The sequence below is a fragment of the Sturnus vulgaris genome, chromosome 1, assembly GCF_052056855.1.
Source record: "Sturnus vulgaris isolate bStuVul1 chromosome 1, bStuVul1.hap1, whole genome shotgun sequence".
Classification (NCBI taxonomy): Eukaryota; Metazoa; Chordata; class Aves; order Passeriformes; family Sturnidae; genus Sturnus; species Sturnus vulgaris.
Window position 1 is genome coordinate 138,301,729 of NC_142243.1, and position 26,495 is coordinate 138,328,223.

The following is a 26,495-nucleotide window of genomic DNA, read 5'->3' on the forward strand; positions in this document are numbered from 1 at the left end:
AGGAAAATATTTGTGTGGCAGTAGACCCATCAAGAAAAATGTTTGAGGAATACAAAGGAACAGCTGATGCTTCAATCCATCGTGGGAGATAAAATTGTACTTATCAAGCAAGTTAAAATTTTCTGTATCAAGCAAATTTTCTCCTTAATGTTTCACTTAAGCAGTTATCCAACATACTATGTGTCTAGGAAATATTTTAATGATACTAATTAGTTGTTGTAATGCAGGAGTCTGGTAATATCCAATTAATTTAATTTATTTTTTTTAATGCACTTAAGGCATGAGAAATGCAGTCTCTAAAACTTCCCTAGGCTGTAAGGTCTTGTTGAGTTGCAATGTTGTTAGCTGTAGCTAGTGCTTCTTGGTATATTTTGCGCCTGCAGCCAGCATCTTTCAAGAACTGTACTACCTTTGTTACATTATTAACTTGTTCTTTGAGCCTCTGTAGTTGTGCTCAGTTTTTCTTTGACTGGGTTATGGATTTCAGAAAGTGGCTCACATCTCACTATTTGAATAGCAAACATCCTCTCTTGAATAATCTAGGAACAGATGAACACTGCAAGCAGAATGAAACTTCTTGATTCTTTCTGCAACTTCTGTGTTTGCTTGTGGAAGCATGCTACTGCTGTCATGAAAAATTGCCAGAACCACCATAAAAAATCCACCACTGGAGCATTCAGATCACTTACCTCTCTGAGTTTGGTAACCATAGTCTCATTCAGGGAGTCTGAAAACAGTAAATGAAGAGTATCTTTTCTTTTTCAAGTCATAACTTGATTTTTTTCCTTGTTTCCTACCCCAAGGGTCCCTTAAAAATAAGAATCCCCTCTAACTCTCCACTGGTAGCACACTCTTTCCCAGAAGTTCTTTAAAAAAATTTTTCTTCATTTACCTTTTAATATTGAGGACAGAAACTATTGAATTGACTTGAGATGTCTCAGCAGACTCATCAGTCTCATAAATGTATTTGGGTGACTTCTCTAATTCACTTATTAGCTTCTCTAGATAAATTAGTAAGATATACCTGCTTCCTAATACCTGATTATCTGTCCCAGAAAAAAAATGTCCTTTTTCTCATGGGGCTGTTTTGCCACCACTGTGTAGTATTGTCTGTTGCTGCAGGAATTAATTCATACTCTTTCTGTATATGAGCATCTTGGCTTGAATGTTCAAAAAGTGTCACAGTTTCCCTGTCAAAACATGGAGTTCATAGATACATTTTTTTTTTTGGTGAAACAAACCTTGGTGAATCTCAGCTTGCAGCCTTATACCTAGGAATATGTATGAAAGCATGCCTTGGAATTCTGGGTTAAGCAGTCACTGAACTGAGTTTTCAAGCATATGCCAAACCTTACCTAGGTTCCACACAAGTGGGGGAAATCCATGTTTATTCAGTGAGCAGTATATGCAGGAGTGGTTCAGATGAGTTTTACATGCTCAGTCCTTCACCAGTGTGGTGGGAGTGGTATTTTCAGTAGCTCTGCCTCATGTTATTAATGAAAAATGTCTACATTTGTTAGCAGATACGGATATTCAGCACAGAATCTTTTTCCTGTTCATGCAATCATGAAAAATAAGACAATGGTAACCAACTTTGCTCTTTGAGAATTAGTATGGGTATTTCATTTATTTGTGAAGCTACTGATTTTTTTTGGAAGAGGTTAATTTATTTTTAATGTCTTGTATTTTCCTGGCAGATAGTCCTTTAAAAATGCTTTCCATGACTGCAAAAGACTCTAAATACTTCAGAGGATAATGTGTCCAGGAATAGTTCCCTAGCAGTATGCTAAGATAAATACTGTATATGCCCTCCAAAAATGTGTTTTAAGAGATCAGGTGATTATTCATACCTTACCCTCCAAGATCACTGCCTGTTTTCTGAGATACTAGTTCAGAGAAGATCCTAAATGAGATTCAGCCATTTTGAAAAATGACAGAATTATGACCCGATAGTTTCTTGACACTTTCTGAGCATATCTGCTCAGTCCTCTTTGGTATTCATTGTTCTGCTCACTTTGTATCTTCAGTGTTTATGAAGGATACTGGAATTGTTCTATCCTTGATTGAGGCACTTTTCTTTTAAACTGGAATGAATTTCTTTCCTGAGCTGCTTCCCCTGAGATATGTTTCTTTGTTGTCTGTGTTTATGAAGACTTCTTTTTTACATTGATAATAGGTTGAGTAAGGAGCAAGTGTACCTTGTAACATTTCATAATGTTCCATTAAGGGTTGCTAAGCCTCACTCTACTGAATTTTGTTCAAAAATCTTTTCTAATCTTGCTTTCTTTTTCAGAATAATTAGTAATTTTATTTAAATGCCTGTTAAAAAAAAAAGGCAAAACCCCCAAACAAACAAAAGAAAAAAATAAGCAAAACCATTGAACTTTTGCAAACCTTAGTTGTGTAAAAGCTGAGCAATGCCTGGTTGGAATTTGGAATCTAAAACCACCTAAATTACCTACTCCAGGAGATCCTTTAATAAAGGTGCCCATGAAACCTATAGTTACATCACTACAATTTTATTATGGCTTGTCTATCTACTGGTATGTGCTTCTGTTAGTGAACCCCGATGGCTATTTAAAAAGAAATTGGTACCTGATTCCTGAAAATGAGTCACTAAATAAGTGGTGGTCTAGAAATGGGATTAATGCAGCTAACCACCTCAAGGACTGTCTAGTTTTATAAAAAGTCATTCTTCAGATTGTATGCACTGCATGGAACCTAGGATGTGGGAATTGTAGTTATCCACCCTAACAACTAGCCACAAAAGTCAGATCTCATGGAAACATCCAAGGGACATAACTTCTCAAGAACTAAAATAACGGTTGGGAAGCAAATTGCACTTTTTCTGTAAAGCCTTTTTCTTTTATTGTTGCTTTAGCAAAGAGGTGATCTTTCAAGACTCAGCTTGAAGTATATAGAACATAGAAAAATTGTCAAATCCTGATTCCTGAGGGTACTCAAAAGCTCAACTGGACAAAACTGAGTCAACCTAATAGCTTCAGAATCAGTCCCCCATTGAGCAGGGAATTATGTGGGAGACTGAGGTTCTTAATAGCTTAATTTATTCCATAATTAGAAAAAAAGCTTCAGGGTCTCTAAAGTAAAACACTTTTATTTTGTAGGTTTTCTACATGGTTAGAATGTACTAGTCTTGTGTTTTGCTGGGTATACAGATAACATCCCTGAGAGGATCCAAGACAACCACTGGAATAAGTGTTGTGTGAAAAGTTTATACCTGTGTGGAGGCTGAACTGAGATAGTTTAGGTTTGACAAAACTGTTTGTTACTTTAACTGAAGGTTAATTCCTCTCAAGGAATGTCTATTGTTAATGAAATCTTATATTTACTTTTATCTTTTTTACTTATTTCTATTTACTCGATGTAGTGTCAGCCCTAAGGATGTTTATCTGAAGTAAGGCATGTCCACTTCAGTCATGAGTTGAGCAGTGCTCTGAGCCCTGCTCTCCAGCTGTATTTCTGCAATAGCTACCTGATTGTAGCTTAGCTACCAGAACTGCTGCAGTTATTCAAAGAATGACTTGAGCCCTTAAAAGAAGTTAGGATACAGAGACTCTAATAGTTAGAGGACTAAGAAATAGTTGCAAGGGTTCCCATTGCTTGAAAATATGCTTGTAGTTACTTAAATATGGAATATTATGTATTTCACCAGCACATTTTGTTTTATTCATTGATGAAACTAAATTTGAATTCATTATGGATTTTTATGCTAAAAAATGCTCTATTTAAGTTCACTTATCTGCATATGCTAAGTGCAGTCTAAGGTCACAAAATATTTGACAGAGAAAAGTTAACGGTGAGTTTTCTGAAGTCTAGTCTACAGACCCAGATGCTTGAAATAACAAAAAGGAAAAAGTGTCTCATCTATCCTGCTTTTTAGAGTTTACATGCACAAAGACAGTATGAAATAGGCATAAATTACTACAGCAATTGTAAGTTCTTTCTGACTCATCTTTAAATTCTAGCCTTAACAGTTACATGTAGTTGAACTACAGGTAGTAAAGATCAACTAAACATTAAATACTGTCTTGAAGTTCCAATTCCCATGATTCCATCTAACCAGTAATGGGCTAAAAAAAGGTGTTGATAATGTTAGGGACTCATTTCAAGCCTTGAATTAAAAATATATGGGTGGGGAAAGGCATCTTCTGGAAACAAGCAAGAAAACATACAATTCATTTATTTTGGCCTGATTTCCCCAAGAGCAAAAATGTAGTAGTTTCTTTCTGTCTTAAGCTGTTCTTGACATTGAGACCGTGGAATAATAAAGAAATATCTTCCCAGTGTTGGATCCTAGATGTTGAATGAAATAAATACCTCTGCAAAAAAATTTTGAGCTAGTTTTCCCGTGAACTTGCATTAAAACAAGGGTATGGAAACATGCATCTCAGTTGAGGGATCTTCAAGTCTTTAGACTGAATTTGTTCTTTAACAGTTTGTCTGAAACTGATACAGGTATCAGAAAAGTGAGCACCTTTAGCTGACTCTGAAACTTCATTTCATCCCCTTGTCAAGTGAGTTTAAATATTGTTCTAGAGAATCAGGTTGTTAGATTATAAGCATTGGTCACATACATGTTTAAAGGTAATTCTTTGCACTGTTGTAAAGGAACCATTTTACATGAGTAAAGTAACTTGTCAGTATAGTGACATTTTGTTCTTAAGAATGGTAATATAAAGAAATAAAGTAGTAGTAATATGAGGAAGTTTATGTACGCACTGTGACTAAAGAAAGTTTGGTATAAAAGTCCTACTTCTTGTCTGCTCTCTAACAATGGAGTCAAAGCATGTACAGTACTACCTGCATCAAATTGTTGTCCATAATTTTTAAAAATTAATAAGAGTTTATTGCAAGAGAATAATTCTTGAATTCAACAAAATGTAAGCACATGCTGTCTCATGTCCAGCTTTTCATCCATAAGAATCCCTAAGTTGTTCTCTTCAGGGCTGCTCTCAGTGAGTTCATCTCCAAGTCTGTAGTTAAGTTGGAAATTTCCCTGACTCAGGTACAGGACCTTGCACTTGGATTTGCTGAACTTCATGAGGTTCACACAGGACAAGTTTGTCCAGGTCCCTCTGGATGGCATCCTGTCCTTCTGTTAAAATCTGTCCCATTGTAAGACAGGGTAATCGGTGCTTACCTGGTATCTGGACTAAAATTAATAAATTGTGTGGAAGATATCTCAGCTTCAGCTAGGAACTTGCTGAAAATAGCCTAGTGAAGTGAAATAGGAGTTGTGTAAGAAGGACTTTCTAATCTGAAATATTAAGTATGTATACACTGGTTTTGAGAGTTTTTGAAGTTTAGTTTTTATCCACTAGATTTTCTTTTTTCTTACTGTGCTCACTTATTGAGGATGAGTGCTCTTAGTTTCTATTGTACCACAAAGCACAGTATCATATCTCAGTGCCCTCAAAACCGTGGTACAGTGAAATTCATGGAGTGAATTTCAAATGGACAGTATTTGCAATATGATTTATCAGTTACTATTGTTAGAGATTCTTGAATTCTGTGTAGTTTCTCTGAAGTTTTTCTTGCTCTGATGTATTTTTGCTGCAGGTTTTTGGTGCACTAGCATCTGAACCGTTTAAAGTGAGCGATGGCTTTTATGGCACTGGGGAGACCTTTATGTTCACTTTTTCTCCAGATTTTGAGGTAAGTAGTAATGACTTTGTATGCTTTTGCTCCCTTCCTCACCACCACCCCAAATGCATGATCTTAAAATACTTAAGGAATAAATTTGACTGTAAATCTGAAAATGTTACAAGTTGGCCCAAAGGAAGTCATCACATTAATTTTTTTCATGGAATCTTTAAATGCACGGTGAATTGGTAGTGTTTGCATGCTAAACAACACATTCAACCTGACTCTTTAATTATATTGAAGATTTTTCTGCTGTTTAAATTCTTCCAGGTGTCTGTCTGAAAATTCACAAACTGCATCCTTTTTAGGGGCATATCAACTAATCTAAGTATATTTTCTTGGTATTGTTCATTGCATAGGAGTTTTGGTGCTCAAAGATGACTTGGTTTGAATGGCCTTATTTTAATTAGTGTAAAACCTCAATTTTTGTCTGCAACTATCTGTTTCCTGAATTTTCTGTGTCAACAACATTAAACTGGCCTCTAGCCACCCATAGACTGTCTTTACTGATGGTTGGTTTCCCTTCTGCCCAAATGAAAAGTTCAGGTATTTTTACTTGCCTAGTCTGTTTTGGTGTTTTGTTTTTTTTTTTTTCCTTAGGTTTTTAAATGGACAGGAGACAACATGTTCTTCATTAAAGGAGACATGGACTCTCTTGCTTTTGGTGGAGGAGGGTAAGTTACAATTAGAATCTGCTAAAAATATTTGTCTGGACACCTTTGAAAAGAAAAATCAGAGTTGACTTCAGTTTGGTAGCTCAGGAGTCAGTGGTTACCAGCCAAGAAACTAGTATGTCGGGTGTTTAGCTTCCAATGCAGACTAAACTTAAACAGGTTTGTCTTCCCCATAGAGTGGCATAAAGTTTCAGCCCTGCAAGGTTATGATGCCTTTCATGCTTGACTTGCATGTGTGTCTTCTTGTATTCAAAAGATATGATTGTGGAAAGACGTAAATGTGAAAATTATGTGTAACTAGAAGAGGCCTGAATTGAAACTGAACCATCCCAAAACATGCCAGGGTCTCCAGGAATCATACATCATCTTGTCCTGGCTTTTTCCTGCCATGCAGGTGCATATGCTTCTGGAATGTTTTCCTTATTTGTTATCAGCGTTCTCTTTAGATATAAAAGTGCTATTTGTCATCTCTTAATAAAAATGGAAGAGGCTGAAAATGAAGGAATTTTAGTCAGCTTATTTCAGAATATCTGCAGATGGGATATTCCCAAATTAATAATACTAAAAAATAATTAAATCCTTGTAGCATAAATTTATTAACAGCAACGAGGTATTTGTGTTAAAAAATCATTACTTAATTCCTTTTAATTTCTAAATTTTGAATTAAAAATACATTGATAGATGCAATGCTTACTCCCTCAGTCTTTGCTTTAATATGTTGTCTGTCTTGCAGAGGAGAGTTTGCTCTTTGGCTTGATGGTGATCTCTACCATGGAAGAAGTCATTCATGTAAAACATTTGGGAATCACACACTTTCTAAGCGAGAAGACTTCACTATTCAAGACATAGAAATATGGGCTTTTGAATAAGTATTTCACTATTTCTACAGGTTATTGTCCCAAACCTGACATGAATCAGTGCAGCTTAAAAATCCCTAGGAGCAATATAATGTATTTTACTTATCTGGGTTTTTTGGGTTTTTTTTCTAATTTTTCAGTGTGGCCATTAGTTATTATTTTTAAATAGCAGAAGTTTTTTCATGCTCTTGCATCTGTAATATACTGTCATACTTTTTCTAAGCTATAGACTCTTTTACAAAATATTGACCTTGTAGACTAAAAATTAACATTAGTTTGTGCCCTGTGGCCTGCAAAATTTTCTTATCCATATTACAGTTGCCTCCCAGGTTTCCCACACACACCTTTCCTGCAATCCTGCTAGGGGGCTGCTTCATTGAATATAGGTTATTATTTTTGTATTCAAATTATGTCTATGAATGAAGTTGCCCTCTGTGAACCTCTGAGAAAGCTGCGTGTGGGTATTTGGCAGCAGCACTGCAGAGATTGGTCCAGACCAATGATGGGTTATTCAATTGGTGCCACAAATGGATGAGAAGCTGAGCATTCCTTCTTAACGCAGCCCAGTACACACGTGGTGAAGTTAGAAGGTATCCAAAGTCAACAGTGCCACTTGTCTTGTTTCTTGTTCATGTGTAGAAAAAAGTCAGTTAATATGTGTTGTAGCTGCATGCTGATTGTATGTAGAGTGTTTTGCACATGCTGTTAATGATCTGCAGGTTTGGGACAAATACTGAAAATATTGAGCTAAGTGGCAAAGACTACAAAATAGCAAGCGAATGTAATATGATAGTTCCAAAAAATTAAAAGGCTAAAGCAAGCAAAACTCAGTGAACAATTTGTAGCTATAGTAGGGCATTAAAAGTACAGAAACAGATGCATCTTTCTTCAACATAAAGTGTCAGATATATACTGTTATACTGTTGTAGCCGTGTAGCACATCAGCTCCAAGAATATAGCTTATTCCTGTCCAAAGAAAAAAATTATTTGTGATGTTTTTGAGTGGGTCTATGTTGTAAATTTACAATTAGCACCAGCTCTGATTAAAATAACATCATGTATCATAGGTAGACAATATTGTAATTCAGTAGACTTGTGGAATATGCAAACTTACTGTCATGTGACCTCAAAAAATAAATGACAGGCTAGAATACAGTTCCAGTAGCTCTTGTCCACTTTTGTAGAAAACTTGATAAGCCATTGTGGCAATAACAGCTCAACAAAACTGTTTGTTTCAAAGCTTTTATTCTATGTTCTGCAAAAAGAAAAAAAACCAAAAAAGAACAAAAAAATTGCTGTTAAGTGTGACAGTGACTGACTTTGTGCTGAAATTTCAGCTATTTCGGACAAACATTGTATATTTTCTTGTAAATTAATGTTTAAAGTAGTTTTGTTATTATAGAAAAGTGTTGATTGACGGGTTGCTTATAGCACTTTAAATTATTCTAGAAATGGAATAAAAGCCAAATGTGTTGGCTTACATAGATGTAGTTGTATATTTCAAAATATTTACATTTCTGGAAAGTTAAAAAAAAAACTTATTTGAAGACAGCTTACTGCTATGGTAATGAGAAAGGGCAGATGTTTCACCTATAATATGCTAATGCTCAATATGAATAGAAAAACAGGGCTTTGTTTCCTGTCTCTATGTATATCTCTTTATCCTTATTAGAACTTAGTACAATGTGTAGAGTAAATGTTTACAAAATAAGGAACTGTAAATAAATTGAAATGGCTTTTCTCCCCTTTGGTCTTCCACAGCAGTATTATTGTCTTTGTGGAGTTACAACTGATTATTACAACAACAAAAAAATCCTGTAATGGATTCTAAGTTCTATAAGCTCACAGTGATGTATAGCAAATAAATCTAAATATATGTAAAAATAAACTTGAGTTGGAGTTTGTTTAGAAGGTAAAGTTCATGTAGAAGCACAAATGCCATTCATTTAACAACTGAATGTATAGGATGCATTTTCTCATCTTTTTTGGCATTTCTGAGGCTTTTTAAAGCCCAGTGGGAAGCAATGGGTATGAAATATGTTGACTTCAACCATTTTGAAGAGGGAGAAGGAAAAGGTCTCAGATCATCCTTGCTGACAAAACCATTAACTCAACTGCTTAGTCTCTATCCTAAGCTCATATTGCAAATAAAGCATATTTTAATTTTTTAGAGAGCAATGTGAAGAACTTGATAAAGAATTATACTTTGAAGAATTGAATGAAAGCGCACAAAAATCTTCAGTAGCTGAATGTTTCCAAGTGTCGGACCAGTCTTGGAAAAGCAAAAAAATGGAAATCAAGGATAGTGTTTAGTAAGCAGTACAGTAGTAATCATGCTTGTAAAATACTGAATTAATTAAGGAATAGAAGAACATTTGATTTAAAGTATAAGTGACTATGGAAACACTTGGTGAAGCAACTGGCTTTGTAAGGGATCTATAGAAAGTAGTGCATGTCTATTTGAGCAAGACCATGAATTTTATTACCCGAGATGTAGGTAATTTTTGTATGACACACATAAAAGGTACTGTCTTGATGTCCCTTCTGCCTTCAATTCATTGTCCTTTTTCTGCAATAGAATTCCTTTCCATCTTCCTGGCAAGGTTTGCTTCTGTGATTGTAAAGCTCAGGGTTTGACATTCGCTGAAGGCTTATGAGACACATTATCTGGAGTTTGCTGCCAGAAGACTGTCTCAGCATACAATACTTGGATGGATTCACTGAGTCACTTGATGTTTTATTTGGGTACCTCAGATCCAAACACAGGCTTTTTCAAGTACGATCTTTTGGTTCTAAATCCTATCTGTGTTAGTTACTGCTTTTGTGTAACCTGCAAAAAGGTCATAATTTGTGATGTAAAGCTTGTGCTTGTATCTACCTGCTCACCTGTTTATATTGCATTAGAGTTATTTTTTGGTACATAAATTAGAATGTCTGCATAAAATTTACTCTTGGAAGATGAGTAAGAACTATGACTATTAACTATTCCTTCAGCTTCAAATAAAAAATAATAATCTTGTGTTCTTCATACAGTATTTGAATCTAAAATCCTACTTTTAAGTTCTCCCTTCATAAAGGAACAGATGTCATCAGGGTATTTTACTGTTGTCACTGCAGTTTGGAACTCAATTAAGGGAGCAAACCTCCTCTTTCTTCTCTTATGAGCACAGGCTACTGCAATGATAGAGGGCTACACTGTGCTCCTGGAGCAGAGAGAGGAATTGTCCAGCTGAGAATGGTGTACGCTTGGTGTTGTATATGCAAGCCAGTCCTGCTGGCTGTCTCACTGCAGAAGTGCCGATGCCAGCCCTGCTTTCTGCTGTCCTGCTTACCTTACAAGCTTTGTCATCATCCTTTTTCTCTTGTGATAAGTACACTGCTGATAGTACATGTGCTGGTGAATGCTAAACTACTTTGTGCCCTGAGGTGTCAGCAGTGGCTTTAGTTGAGATGTTGGGGCAGAGCAACTGAAATGGTTTGAGAAGAGGGCCTGCCAGTATCTCTTCTGTGATTGAACATATCACCATGAATAGTATGCTCTTCACTACAGCTAATTTTATTTCAGTAGCCTTCCCCTGTTTTAAAAATGAGCTGTATTACTGAGCCTTGGCTGTACAGAAATATTTGTAAAAAGGAATTATTGCTGTGGAGGAGGGAGCTGATTTCTACTGGCTGGGAGTGAACCTTCCACTCACTTCAAGCCACTGCAGCAACTGTTTTAAGACTTGAAAAAATACAAAGGTGTATAAGTCAAATTTATTTCTTGTGATACAAGTTCCATGCTGATTCTTAAGCTTGATAGCTGTATTAGAATATGAAAAATGTAAGTTCCTTAGAAGACAAATTTTTTTCACTACCAAGGATGTTCTAAAGCAACACTAGCTTCAAACAGGAGAGTGTGGGAGCTCTGTTTCCAGTGCAACACTGAAACATGAAAACATTAAAAAAAAAGTTTGGGAGTGAATACTGTATTTAAGAAAATGATGTACAATTATGGGATACTATGAGAGTAGCTGAGAGTTGCTTATTGTCTCAAAGGTGAAAGGTTTTATTTTCAAAGCAAGTCAGAACTAGGAAATACTTAAATTTGGCTGAAGTTATGCTAGTTTCAGAGGAATGTAACACAGTATAGTAGGAGAGTTAGAGTGAGTAATTCGGGGAGTACTTTTGGTTGTTTTTTTAATGAGGTCAGATTTATTATCTCCCACACCATGGATAAATTTGTCACGAAACTTAATGTAAACAAATGTTATAAAGCATATAACCTACATGAAATGCTTCCATACACCATAACTTATATCAGTATTTAATGTTTCTTTTTGACAAAAATAGTAAATTCTTTTCAGAAATTAAAGGGCTTTTGCATGATACTGCCCACTCAAATAGTGGAGGGTAGTATGAACAAAAATACTCAATTCTTAGTTATGTCACGTGGTTTACTCATCCAGTTGGTAATAAAATAGTTTGAGGGGAAGAATAGAAAAAAGTTGTGGGTTTGGTTTATTTTGCATAGATTTTAACACTGGGGTGACTGAATGGGAGGCTTAAGTTACCTGCAGTGAGCTGTCAGTCAGTGAGGTTGATGATACATAGTAGTGTTTACATTGTTACAGCTGCTGTGTTTTCCTGTGGTAAGATGGGAATTCTCAGGAGCAGAAATAGGTAATTCAGTTAACACTTACATGCCTTTAATGTGCATTCTTTGTACAGGTGTTTTGTGTAAGGTCTATTGCCATGTACTCTGAAATCTTTTTCTGGTGCTTTGGATGGAGAAACCTTCACAGGAAGTAGTTTAATAGCCATGAAAAGGAGAATGTGCTTATACTCTGAAGCAACTTACTGATATTTTACTTCACTGAATATGCCACATATTTGTTTTCTGGTGTATGTGAGGATAACTCAAGAAATAATTAAGGGTTTTATTTATAGTTCATATATTCCTTTGACAACAAATTTTTGTCAAGACAACTTAGCTATAAAAGGTCATTATATAAAGATGTAAAGAAATAAGAATATGCAGGTAAAAATTATATTACATATTAAATTATGATATTATGTAAGTATTACACTAAGACGTCAGTTTTATAGGTCAACTTGAGTAGTCTGAGATCTCAAGAAAACATTAAATAAGCTCAGTTGATTCCATCTTAAAATTTTTTTCTTCTGTGGAGTCACATAATATAACTATGCCTCAAGTATTAATGATTTACATAGATTTAGAATAGATGTAGTAGTTAGTTCTCATATCATTAAGTTATAAAATATTTGGTTTATTTTTACATTGAAGCTTCAAATTGGAGTACCTGTACTCCTAATAAGACAGCAATATTTGTTTTATCAAGATGTTAGTACACCTCTTCTTCTGTAAGAAGATATTTGCTCTTTCAGTTTGAAAGAATCATAAGGGGAAAAAACACTTCTTTTTCATTACTTGCAGAGGCATCTGCTCTGAAACAAATGCTTTTCATGTGAAGCACACACATTTAATAGGACAGCTATTTTTACTGTCTCTCAAATCCAGTAAGTAGCAGAGACCTTACAGAGATCTCAAATTTGTGAAAATACAATTTGAAGTCCTAGAAGCATTAGTTCATTAGCATTCAGTCCTCTTCAGCATCACCTGGACTGAAATACATTATTTTAGTGACATTAGAATGCTCTAAAATGCTATAAAATTAGGTATTTCTGTGTAATGTGGAACAACATTTTCCTCAAAGTTATGGATGCCATTTCTCTCTTTTCTCAAAGAGCTACATTTCAATGCAAGATGATGATACTAGTCACTTTTGTGCTGTATGCAAAAGTACAAGTACCTGTCTAGTTTTTATATGTTACATATTATTTTTCCCTGTATTTATAAGAACAGTATCTACATAGATAATCAGAGGAGACATTGAGGCATTGCACAATGTTGCATAGAAGGTATGTTTTAGGTTGCTATCTAATCAAAACTCTTATTCATTACATTCCAACGTCCATAAGTTTAAATATGAAACAATCTAAAAAATTAGTTCTAGAAATACAATAAATATATAAAACCCCATTTATAAAAAGGATTTTTTAATGTGATATGTAAGAGAAAGCTGTGTCAGTAGTTGGATCAACAAGATAGTGCTGCAGTAATAGTTCCATACTGTGCTTGTAAAGAAAACAAATGTGGTTTCCTTGATCTGTATTAAAATAAGGTAATTCTACTTGTATTTAAATCAATTAGGAAGTGCGTGCACAGACCATTTTTCAGATCAAAAACTTTGAATTTATGTTATCATTCAGCTTCTCGTCTGGCATGTTTCATATTCCAGTTTAAACAGGTTGGGAATATCTTAATGTAACAAGAAGTAGAAATTGGAATTAGTTTGTTGCTATTTATGTTGCTATGAGCTTTTATCATCAGCTGCTTATATTTCATATAGATTTTTCTCCTTATTTTTCTTGTAGTAGTTAACTTAATTGTCCTGCAAGCACTTCTGGTGCAAAATGGAGTCCATTTGGATGTTTGGTTTATCATGCACTCGTTATAAAATGCACATTTCAAAAAATACTCTTTTGTATGTGGTGAATAGGGGAATCCTGTATTCAAAATGTGCAAATGCTAATGGCAAAGGAGAAGAAAAGTTTTCTAAAAGCTGTTCTGATTATAGCCTAACTTATTTTAATAAAGTAATTATGACATTATCATCTCTTCCTTGCCATAACATTTCTCCTTCAAAGTCCACCAGCCCATGTTTCCTGGCTCTCATCAGGATCCCAACAACCTTATCTGAAATACGAACGTATCTGTCAAAGAGTTCCCCAAAAGTGACTTGGATCTTGCCATCAGGCCGTGGCTTGGCCATGGATTCAATGATGAAGCACATGTCCCTGATCTCCCGGTGGATGTGGGCCTCAGCTCTCTTGGCTCTCTCAGCAGTTTTGGTTCCTTCCTTTGGGCGGCCGTATCCTTCATCTCCTTTGTGCAGGCGCGTGGCCATGGCCAGCTCGTGGTCAAACTCCTCGCTGAAGGGGTTCAGCTTCTGCGTTGTGATGTGCTGGTCGGCCCATTCCTGCCACCTGTCCTTGAGGCTGTGCACGGCGCTGCATTTCCTGCGCGCCTTGCTCCGCGCCTCCTCGCTCAGCCGGCTGGCGCTGGAAGACACAAACACACTGAGCCTTGCCTCGCTTTCCTGATGCGGTTCTGCTGTTTCCTGCTCTCTGCTGTAACTGGGTTACTGTGCTTTTGGGACGAGCTGGAATCCACCAGGTGGCACGAGTTCACCACTTGTAAATTAGTTCTCTAGGGGCTGTTCGTCCACATTCAGTTTGCACGTAAAGGTAAGTTCTGTGATGACAGCTTTATCCTGTCTACACTACCACCTTCCAGTGCCAGTCTGAGCCCATTTGGACAAACTTTGCACCAGAATGACTTAATTCTGTAAGGGAGCGAAACAGTATGTTGCTGCACTTTCTGTACCTTTGGCCAGTCACGCAGGTCCCCATTTCTGTATGCTTGGTCAAGCCTGAAGTATGCCTGCCCTGAGGCTAGAGATGCTGATTGCTGTAGGTGTATGACCTGGCTGAAAACTAGAGGGTAGTGCCTAGAAAAATCTGTCCTCTGTAATAGATGTCTATGATTAGAACAACAACAAAAAGCTAATTGAGTGCAGTAGCTCTGTCTATGCTTCTGTATTTGGAGTATGGTTCTGAACAAATATTGAAGTCCAAAATTCACATTCCCATCGGTAGGGTAGAAGCATGAAAGTGTCAAGGACAAAGGATAACGAAAGACCTTTGGATTTTTTTTTCTATTTTTCTGTGTGTAATAGTTCTGGATGACTCCAGGCAGACACTCTATCCTCTCGTGGCCAATCTCACATGTTATGGGGGAGCTATAGATAGTCTGAGCTAGTCTTTGTGCTGTCCACATCCTGTCAATGTGTAGGTACAGAACTCAGTTGGGACTGTGTTGTGCTGTGACTTTGCCAAAGTAATTTATTTTCTAATATTTTTACTCCCCAAAAGGCTGCTCTGAAACCTCCCCAGTAACGTCAGCTGAATATTAACACCGGAGAATCAAAATGTACTTTGCAAACAGCGTACAGGGCTGCAAAGTTGCAGAAAATTCTGTTCCCCCGCTGTTTGGCCATTCCTTTGTTTTCTACTAAGCTGCTTGAAAGAGAGAATAGGAGTCACAGAGATGTCCCCAGTTCAGATCGGTGCCCCAGAAAGGTGCCTGTATTGGGCAGGGCTATGCTAGGCTAAGAATTGCAAACACCTAGTGCCAGGGATAGAAAATGATCTAGGAGAGCTGCACTACTTTATTAGCTGGACTTGCCCAAAGATTGGCTTAGCTGTATTGAGGAGCTGTGTTTAAAAAGCTCCGAAATACTCTTCCCTATCAATCTAGTGAAAAACCGTCAGAAGAAGTGAGCGTACGGAGTTGCTAAGTGCACCTTTCTTCTGTGATGTGCCTACAGAGCATCCTAAGAGTAGGCAGCATGTCTGTACCTAATTATTTTTTGTAAGTAACTAACAAGTGTTGGCAGGAAAGCATTAAAATATCCTATTGGGGTAAATCTAGACAATTTGGTTTCCTGACAATAAACCAAATGCTCCTCTGTATGAGCTATTGTCAAACAGAAAAAAAGGAAAGCTGTGATCATTTGTCCCTTTGCCTGAATTGTGTCTCCATTGTCCAGAGAACTGTGGGTACAGGGTTTGGCTATGCAAAGGAATTTGTCTCCTGAAACCTATGACTACCTCAAAGGTCACAGAAACCCTGTGCCAGTACAGTCTGAACTCCAACTGAAGCTCAGATTGCTTCACTAGCTCTTCATATGTGTAGCTATCAGTTAAGGCAGGGGAAGAAAAATCCCAAGTGAATCAAAATTGCCTTGAAGAAGTGATGCCATCAGTCTCAGTGGAGTTTTTGAGTAGCTATCATCATGGAGGGCTTATTCCTCTTCCACAGCCAGCTGCTTCCCCTTCTCTCCAGGGACTATGACCTCTTAAGAAAGTCTTAGAGCTTCGGTTCCCCAGGTTGAGTGGAGAGAAGAGGGGGAGTGAGACAGCAGGAGGCTGTGCAGTCTTTGTTAATTGCTTTAATTTCACGTTCCGGAATGTAATCCCTCTTTTTTCTACTGAAACTAATTTTCCTTTCTAGTAGAATATTATTGCCTTCCTCATCCAAATCATCTTCTCAGTGGTTGAGAAAACCATCTTATCTATCCTTTTGCTTTTACCATGCTTCATGTGGGCTTGAAAAAAACCTTACTTTTTAAATGCAGCTTGTAATCCAGCCAATTCAAGTTGCTGAAGTGCTATTTTTGCCATTATTTAGCCTAATGGCAAGTTTAAAACATGAGTTGTATACACATAGAAGCATTTTTTCATGTTTCTACTGCACCTACACAAAGGATTGTGCATCCAAAGTGAAGATTTTGAACCTTCACCCACTCTGAGAACTGTTGTACATGCAACAATCAGCTAAATTAACCTGATAACCAGAATGATCATCCTAAATGCATTCTGACCTTCTAGGCAAATAATATCCATGTTGCATGTTCACTCTGGTTCTGTCTGTAGGGGAAGGGGATGAATCCCGTTTTAATGTTTTGAGTTTCATAACCCTTTTTTTGCATCCCTTTTGCTCCTAAGCAGGAACAGAATAGTGTCTCTTTAAAGGAGGAGGAGTCAACAGGCCTTCTACTAAAGAAGCAACCTTATTTCAGTAAGCAGTGAAGCTGGATATAATGAAGGTGCTGATAAGAGGAAAACAAAATACTTCCACTGATGCTTTTTTCCTGGAATGTAGAGAGGAAAATGGGACATACACTTTAACAACTGCATGCTTATGGCCTTTTGGAAGATTAAACCACATTAAAATGTTTATAAAGATAGTACAGTACTGGTAGCAGCACTGTAAGTGCAGAAAATTATTTTTGTGTCCAATTTCAGTGGAAGAAAGAGCTGTAAGTAACAGAGAGTGTTATTTCAATCATTTTGGCCACAGTAAATATGGCTAATCAAACTTTTTTCAAGATAGCAGCACTACAATTAGACATATGTGGAAAATACCAGAAGAGCTTCACAGAAGCTAGATAGTTGGTCTGTTTCTACTGTAACATTTTAAACTGAAATTTTTTTTAAATTTAAGTCTTTTTCCGATAAGTGCTGCAAATATATACTTTTTCTACTGTATATTTGGAATCTTTGGTTTGAGGCCCTAATTTCTGCAAAAGGATGGTGCGCACAGTCCTTGCCAAAAGCAGGTACCACAAACTTTCAATCCCTGGGTTACTGGGGAGCTTTTTTCACTTGGGTTGTTAACCATTTTCTTTTTACAGGAGCTGACTGCTCAGCTGTACAGCAAAGCATCGTTTTAATCCCATCTGAATAGCTAAAATAGCTCTGGGGGTGTGTGCTCAGATAGCTGTGCTTAAATGTACATGTATGTAAATGTACATGTAAATGTATGGCTGAAATCCATAACTGTGTTAGTCACAATCTAACAGTTACGATAATGTTCATCAGTAGTGATGTGTAAAACCAAAATAGTGACCATGATAGAGCCTGCCTGCCTGTCTGCACGGGGATCACAAAGTCTGTTTTGGCATTTTCATCACTTTTTCATCATCAGTGATGATCCAGATTTTAATTTCTGAAATTGCAATTGAGATATGGTATGAATTGGGGTCCAAGATCTGTGGAATTTTCCTTTATTTGAATTGGTAAATTCCAAATTCATGGAAGGCTCCCAAAGAGAATCAGTGAACCCAACTTTTGGTAAGAAGTATATGGAAGTAATTTCTGGAACATTAATTTGGGACATTCTTTTCAAGTTGCTCCTGAGAATATTTACGATTTATACTAAGCAAAATAATGAATAAGTGGAAATACTGGAAATATTGTAAAAAGTAATATTTATTCTAAAGTAATATTTGGAAATATTAGTTGTCAAATATATTGATTTAGACAGCATTTGCTGAAATAAATTAATAATTGAAGGCTCTTAATGAGGTAAAAGTAATGATTCTGAAATATGGACTGAATATTAAGAAGTAAGTAGTTACTTTGATGAACCAGTAAATCCAGTGTGAAAATTAAATATAAATAACATCTCCTAAATATAACTTCGTGACTTTTTGTAGTAGGTACATAGTCCAATGTTGTTGAGTAACTACTTAAGCACAGAGTGATATGTGAAAGTCTATTGAATTTTGATAAATTTCTTCTAAGTCAAGAATAATAGTTTCTCTGACCACTTCCTACTATCCACCCCCCCCCCGCCCATTTTCCTCATGGAAAGCTGTCCTGCTGTGCCATTTGTGTTGATGTAATGAGGATGCTTTACTTACAGAGATGGGACAGGCCGTTTAATCCTCACAGCCATCACCTCATTGTCACTGTCTTCCTGCTCGAGCTTGTCCTCTGCTTCCCCATAGCCACTGTCCTGGGCATCCAGGCTGTCATCATGGCACTTAAGCAGCAGCTCTCCCTTGGCCCCATTTTTGTCCTCTTCTTCCATCTTCTCCCAGCCCTTGGTCAGCTCTGATACCACATTTGAACACTTCCTCCTTTCGGCTGAAGGTAATTTGCTACTAAGAAGTTTGTCAATGGCACTTGATTCTTCTTTGAGTTTGGTCATCTCGGAGCTGCTGTTGTTGTTCTCGTATCTTTCACTGAGCAGGCTGACATCACCCCCTCGTTCATAGGCTTTGCTGACGACTGTTTTGGTCACCTCTTTGCTTTTAATGCTGAACATTTGGAGGTCTTCATCCGATTCCCTTGATTTTTTTTCAGCGTCTCTTATTGTCACCGATCCCTTTGCTAAGGATTTTTCACCATTTTTTTCTTGGTCCCTCTTGATGGATGGAATTTGCCATTTTTCAAGGGAACTTTCTTGTACCGGCTGAGCTGATGAGCTTTCTGCATTGGGGACCCATCCAGAGGGCTCTTGCTCTTGCTTTACATGGTGGTCAGATGCCCACTGCTGCCAGCCTCGTGCCAAGCTGAAGACCTGGCTGGCCATTCGGATCTTGTGGACAGCCCTTTTCACAGGAGCAGTGCTCGGCTTTTCTTCAGGAGCCATGTCTGCTGCCATCCTGGCTTCTCCTCTTCTTATGCTCAGCACCTTCTGAATGGACTTCCTGAAGTGAATGATGCCCTCTGAAGAGGGGCACACAGATTTAAATAGAAGCAGGAGCAGTTGATGCCCATGGAAAATATGTGAAATGCTTCTCACAAAGATAAAGTATCCTCACTGTTGCAGAGGTCTTTTTTTAAAACGCGGGGTTACATTTCATCACAGCAGATGAATGATGCATGATGTGAACAGTGTGACACAGACCTGTGCTGGAAATAGTGGGACAGTAACAGCTCCTTTCGTCTCCTCTCCCTGGGATTGCTGAATTCCCAGTTTGCTGGCAAGGGTCTTGTTCTTTTGGAAATGCAGCGCTTCAGTTAGAGATCCTGATCAGAGTGACTGAAAATGCTAAATGTGAAGGGCTGTGTCAGTGGCTAGGAACTTTGGCCAGAGTGGACACTCCTTATCATCACAAGAAAATAGTGGCCCTTGTCGTGGAGTGTGAAGCCAGATGACAAGTTATGACTGAGACATTTTTAGAGGTATTTCCTAAAAAGATACTGGGTGTCTTTTTCTTATTGCTCATGTGTCCAAGGAAATCGAGGTTTGTTAATTTTTTACAAGGTATTTTATGTGTTCTCTTCCCAATCATTATCTATTAATGTCTCTCTTTTTAGAATGTACCTTCAGGGGGGCCTGGGAACACTATCATGTTTGGTGTCAGCACTAAAGAAGAGGCAATCACTATGTCTGGGGATCAGTATAGTAAGTCTGACTTGATCAGATGGATGAATGATCTACAAGTTTTAGGGTTTTGAGAAAATAAAATACAACTTATTTAATTTCTCACTGCTTTTTAATAGAATTATATACAACATAATTATGTTTACTGTGTACAATATAGAAAAAAATCTGTTTTTCTAGGAAACCTTGTGATTTTTTCACTCCAGAGGACTTCCTAGAGTGCATTCATATTCAAATTTGTGAAATTGTTTAGTGAATTGATACATTCATTGTTGCATGGTAATAAACATTTTTCTGAGAGACAGTCCTTGTCATCTCTTATTTCTTAGAATAATGTTTCCTAAATAGGAACGGAAAATGTCATTGCTTTTTCAATCCATCATACCTTGCGGATTACAGGATGACCCATGCCACTTGCCACGTGTGCTCTGAGGCACACTGAACTTCAAGGAATTCTGTTGGCTTTGTTGGTGTTACATCAGAGATAAATATGGGCTCTCATACTCTGCCTTTTTTTTATCTTCTCTCTCTTAAAGGCTGGGCTGTTGGAAGTCGGTCAGATCATATTTAGCTCTTGATTAATGCTTTAAGACTACATACCTTTGACTTCCATGTAGAATTCCTCATTAATCTGTGGAGTAATTTCCTCTTTAAAACTGATGACATAAATCAAGTTAGTGTTGCTATTACATATTTACTCATGCTTTTATTTTGGAAAGAAATGTGTCACCTCTATGCACTGTACAGTCTCAGCTATTGCCCACTGCGTCATAGCTGTGAGATGACATTGTGAGATTTACCCATACAACTTGATTAAGGAACATGTGTCACCAAACATTTATTTTGGGGTCATTTTAAGGCTAATCAGGAATGGGAACTTCTGGTGCATAGAATTCACACATGCCTATGCATCCATGCAGGGGAGTGTATGCTCCCTAAAATACAAGGAAGAGGCAAGTAAAAGAAAATAATGTACATGCAGAATAAAGTATTACACCAGTTCATTACGTCATTCTGTGTGGTTTCTGGAAGGTGGCTGAGGGTTTTAGAATGAGCTGAAAGCTAAATACAGATAAGGGGTAAGGCCAAGGATGGACTGCAGTGAAACAAGTGACTGTGGAAGGGCAATCCTGGAGCTTAAAGCCAATAGAAACCCCTATTATAAGGCAGGGTCAGCTCCACCTCCACGTGTCCTGGATTCTGTTTTACCTGCTCTTAAAGACTAGTAGATGTTCCCACTGTCTAGGCAATCTATTCCACTGGTTAACTGGCTGTATTTTGCAATCAAAGACCTCTTCTCAGTTTATTACTGCATATACTCTTGAAGTTCTTGAACACTTTTGCTCTCGTACAATATTTGCAAATAGTTCTATTAAAATTCATGGTACTGAAAAATAATTGCATTCCTGAGGAACATTTAGAAATTACAGCACATCTCAAAGAAGTTGTTAATAAAGAGACTTCTTTTTTTTCCTAACAGACCTGACCTTGGTATACTGGTCATAGTCCTACAGACTTAATGCTTACATAGCTTAGATAAATGACAATGAAAGGGTACAGACTAATGAAAAACCAAGATTACATATCTAAACTACTATTAAATCCATATTGCACAACAATATGTTAAACAAATGTTTAGTTAAAATCTATCACTATTATATTAAGCTGAAGTGTTATCACAGATGTGTCCAAAGTGCCAGTGATACTTTGATATAATTATTCTGAGGATAAGTATCTTTATAATGCTTAATTTTAGGATGTACAGTGATGTTGCCTTGAATGTGTTGAATGTTGTCTCATTTTATATGGTGGTGCTGCCAGCAAGAAGTTAATTATAAATTATGTCCAAATCATCCAGTGATATTCATACTTTGTGTGTTGTTTACTTTGCAAATGTTTTATTGCAGTAAGACTAGAATTTATTACTTTATGATTTTAAATTTTTTATTCTTAATGAGATAATCAGCCAAGGTTACATTTCTGCTTGTAATTTCCCTACTGTGACTTCCACAAGCCAATAGCCAGCCCTAAAGGCACAGTTATGTTTTAGGTAGGCTGGACCTGAACTGTATTTTCTATGTGTCTTCCATACATCACAAGGTCAAAAAATATCTCTAAATGCTCAGCAAGGCTAGGTGAGGGTGACTGTCACAGGCTTTCACAAGTTCAGAAACTATCCTTAAGGCCAGAGTGGAGGGACCATTTCTTGCAGAAGATCTACAGGAGAAAATGTAATTGGAGAAAGTATTAACTTTGATGAGCAAGCTTGACACATGCTGAAGTTGTAAACTCCCTTTGTCCTTGACCCTGACTGCCTACAGTTCTGGGATTTAATCTCTTTGACACCTTTAGACGAGTCTGCACATGTCCCTAAGACCTTGTTGCTGCTTGTGGATTGCTGCATTTCACATGATACCTCTGACTTCCTGAATCCAAAGTTGAGAAGGACCAGCTGAGAGGTTGCCAGTGTCAGAGGTAAAAGTTGGGATGTTTTTGCTGTGTGATGATTTGGTTTTGTTTTCCCCGTGCATGGATTTTTCTCTGTATAAACTATTTTAAAATCCTTTAATTTTCTCTTTGCTGTTGAACACTAGCAGTCTCTGGGAGACCAGTATGCCATCATTTTTTTTTTTAAATTTTGTTTAAGGATAATAAACTTTAAAGGTAGAATTGATCCTTCATACATTATTTTACCTCGGCAGACATTCAATGTTTTTGATTCCAAGGAATTTAATTTTGTAAGGAAGGAATTTACCAATTGTAAGTGTATGAAAGATGCTGTCTTCCTCCCCAGAGTTAGTGGTGAATAATGAGAACAAGATGTGTTTTTTTCTTAAGTATAACCAGATGCCATTATCAGGAATCTCAGGAATTCTTTTCACCATGACAAGTGTCGTAACATCATACATTGCCAGTTATCACAGGAAACCTGTAAAAAGAGTTAGAGTTTGGGATTTCCTTATTTTGAGAGTTCACGTCAAACAAATTCCTTCTAACAACAGCAGTGAGCAGCTGTGTCTCATTCAGTGTGCAGTTTCATAGACAATCCATGTCCATGACATGGACAAGACTGAGCTCCAAGAAATGGATGCTCCTGAGTCTTTGAACTGAGTTGTGTCCAGCCATTAACTGAAAGCAGTTTATGCATTTATTCATGCAGTTTCTTACACTTGTATCCTATATCTGGCCACAGCCTCTTTTGTTTGGCTGAAATTATGTTGTACTGAAAAACTATCCCTGTGCAATTACACTGAATTTTGAGTCTGCATTTGGTTATATGTCGTCAGGATTCACCTATATGAGAGATCAGGGCTTATCCATGACCTATCATGGCAGCCCTGCTTTGTGAAGAAAATAAATCCAGCAAACTGTCAAGAAAACCCTAGTCAGAACCAAGGCTGAAAGACTCTTAGTTGTAGAAGGGTAATGGGGCAGAGGGAAGATGCACTATCCAGTAGCAGCAGCTGCAGTGAGTGAGTTGTGGAGTGCAGCCCCAAAGCTCCTCTCCCTCCAGGTGAGATAGATTTAAATGCAAGCCACCCAAGTAATAGAAAACAGCCCTGCAGATTCTCAACTGGCTGAGGATGAGAATTCAGCATAATTTTTCACTGCAGTCTGGTAGAGAGATTTGGCTGGTAAAGCTTGGATTTATCACTTATCACTGGTAGCCTTGCACCCTCACCCTTTTTGCAAGTCCTGGCTCCATTTATCACAAAGCAGTCTGCCTCTCCTCCCGATTTTTGCAAGCAGAGTAAATGTCAGGCATTCCTCATTGTCTTGGTTTTTTGATGAACTATTCCTTACTTTTCAATTCCCTGTCTCAACAAAAACCCAATTCAGGATGAGTTTACATGTATCCATATATCTTCAAGTTCGTACCCAAGCCCTGCTACTCAAGTGACAAAACTGTTCACTGTCTTGAATATTTTATTCCTCTAAAGTTGTCTTCACATTTCAAAGATGAAAACTAAGACTGGGATGTGGAGCCTTAAAGCACTTTGGCACCCTTTTCCTACTTTTGCATATAGTGCCCACAGCCTTTTTTTGGAATCAGATGCCTGCAAGAAATCCATACAAGTTTAATCAAATTTATACAGGAAATGAAAGCAGAGGTAAGACCACATGCTTTTAGTCCCGTTTTACCTTTGAGCATAAATACATCTCTTATTTGAATATCTATAGTAAATGAACAGAAACAAGTAACAAGTAGTGATGAAGCAATTTTGTTTAAAAGTATAAGCAAACGCATTAAATCATTTGCATCAGTCGTTTAGTTCTATTTGCATTATGAAGGAATTTCTGAAGATTATTTAAACAAGATAGCCTTTGAAATAAATACACAAATATGTTGCTATTCAAGTTTATACTGATCATATCTATTTGTCAGTGAATGGTTATCCTTTTCTGATAAGAAAATTGTGTAATATTATAAGTAATTTAATTTTCTGGTTCCAACTTGATTATATATCTTAGTATAAAGTTTACCTAGAAATAGTCTTATGGCTTTGAGAATATGGCTTTTTGCTGCTTTTGAAATCTGAGAAGAACACTGGATACAGGGAATTTAAAGTCTTCACATAACTTTGCAATACAAGACGGACAGGAGGCATACCAAAATAGGAGAACTTGAAATCAGACACCTGGATGTAATGTGAGAGATAATAAATGTATTTTACACATCTACAAGAAAGAAATCACAGGTAAATAAAGTAAATAAAAGCACAGTTCTATATAGTCAAAATATATTACAAACAACAGATAAGAGGCATAATCAAATCAGTGTCCTCCAGGTATTAACAAGGCAGTGCTTCCATGCATTGTGGCTTTTAGTTTTCAGAGTAATGTTAACTGCATGTTTCTGCTAATGGATGTTTCTCAGATTTCAAGGTGACAAATGTGAGAAGATAATAGAATTTTCACAATTAGAAAAAAAAATTCCTGTCAGGGATAGTGTCTGGTTAATTAGAGCAGACCTGAATAAACCACTTTACAAGTGTTTGCTTTATCATTAGTCTGTTTAAAGTGGATTTTCTTCCACGTATCACTGTATGTGCATCACCTGGTTCACCTGTATCATCTTCACAGTCCACAATATTTAATAGCATATTAAAATCTGTCAATAAAAAGTATAAAACATATACAGTTGTGCCTTCAATGTGTATAGTGGACCTACCAGGGGGTTTTGGAAGGATCATTGAAAATTTACATTTAGCTTCTAATGCAGTTGCTAGTTATTGTCTTTACATTATAAGTACTGCAACTTAAAAAAAATTAAAACTTCGTTTCTGAGACTATCTTTTGAGAATGAAGTGAAAACAGACTGCAAAGTTTAGGAAATATGTTTGAATGCAGCAAACTCTACACCAAAAAAAAGAAAAAAAAACCAGAAAAATGGAGTCTGCATATAATATAAATGCAATATTTCATGATTTGCTTTAAAGTGTAATTCAGAACTCAAGAAACAAACCTTAAGTATAATTTTGGTATTTTATTGTGAATTTTTTTTTTTAGTATTCACTGAGGGAAATACCTTGAATTAGGTAAACACTGCATTTCTGTTTTAATCTATCAGTTGGCTAAAGCAATTAGTGTATTTTCAATGCCTCAGTCAAAATCATGCTCAGCTCTTTTATTACTCCATATCCTGACACAAAGGATTGTTTGAAACAGCTGATGTTATGTCTCAGGATTGGAGGTATCTATGGTAAGAAGCAGAAATCCTCTTGACTAGTTGACTGCAGTTTTTCTTGCGGTGTGGAGGGTCTCATTTTCACGGCGGTAGCAGCGTGCTGAAGCTGTAACCTGCGCCTGCAATTCCTGACCTTTGGGAACGCAGATGAATTCCCGCGGGAGCCCTTGGCTCTGCCCGCTCCCCCGCTATCACATTCCGCTGCCCCAGGGGGACAGACCCTTATTTATTAGCTCTCACTTGGCCAGCAGCTGCTCTAACAGCGTGCAGCTGTGGTGCTGGAGCGCAGCAGAGCCCTGGCTGTGCCGGCTTTAGCTGGGCGGAACGCGGGGCCAGCCTGCCACAGGAGCTGCTCCCTGAGCCCCCCTGACTTTAGGTGTCAAGAAGTGAGTGATGGGAATTGCTGGAAGATCATGTGATATTTACAGTGCCATATGGGTGTTTCCATGGCTCATGACTTGTTTATTAGTTTTTATTTATATTACAGTCTTACAAATTGTGAGTTTGACAGTACTTTAAGCTAATAAACTAAAAATGGCGCTTTATTTATTGTTTCTACAAGGCTTTTTAAAGCCTTTAAATGGTAAACTGCCTAATTATGAAATGCCACCTAAATTATTTTTACTTTTAATCTAACAACTATCTACCTGTGGCCCGCAATGCGGACTTTTTTATTTAATTACACAATATCACCTAAATCTATGAAGAAGAAGGTGAAGAAGAAGGACTAGCCTCTGCCCTAAAACCTCCATCTTGTTTTATATATATTACTATATTTTAAAACTTTAAACTCTAGGTTTTCTACT

The 26,495-nt window shown here is 37.2% G+C and overlaps 2 protein-coding genes across 24 annotated transcripts in view; one reads left to right on the forward strand and one right to left on the reverse strand.

Moving 5' to 3' along the window:
* OXR1 (oxidation resistance 1) overlaps positions 1-9,083 on the forward strand; it is a 258,863-nt gene extending 249,780 nt beyond the window's left edge. For all 23 annotated transcript variants that reach the window (XM_088178110.1, XM_088178148.1, XM_088178190.1 and 20 more), the window contains 3 exons: positions 5,581-5,676; positions 6,265-6,338; positions 7,072-9,083. In XM_088178110.1, the coding sequence (XP_088034236.1) occupies positions 5,581-5,676; positions 6,265-6,338; positions 7,072-7,207 (306 nt within the window). In that variant the 3' untranslated portion in view covers positions 7,208-9,083. The remainder of the gene's footprint in view (positions 1-5,580; positions 5,677-6,264; positions 6,339-7,071) is intronic.
* Positions 9,084-12,275: 3,192 nt separating this feature from the next.
* Positions 12,276-19,430, reverse strand: ABRA (actin binding Rho activating protein). Its single transcript, XM_014879376.2, has 2 exons — positions 18,529-19,430; positions 12,276-14,320 (listed from the first exon to the last, which is right to left on the reverse strand). The coding sequence occupies exons 1-2, from the start codon at positions 19,272-19,274 to the stop codon at positions 13,843-13,845; spliced, it is 1,224 nt and encodes a 407-aa protein (XP_014734862.1). The 5' UTR covers positions 19,275-19,430; the 3' UTR covers positions 12,276-13,842.
* Positions 19,431-26,495: the final 7,065 nt, after the last annotated feature.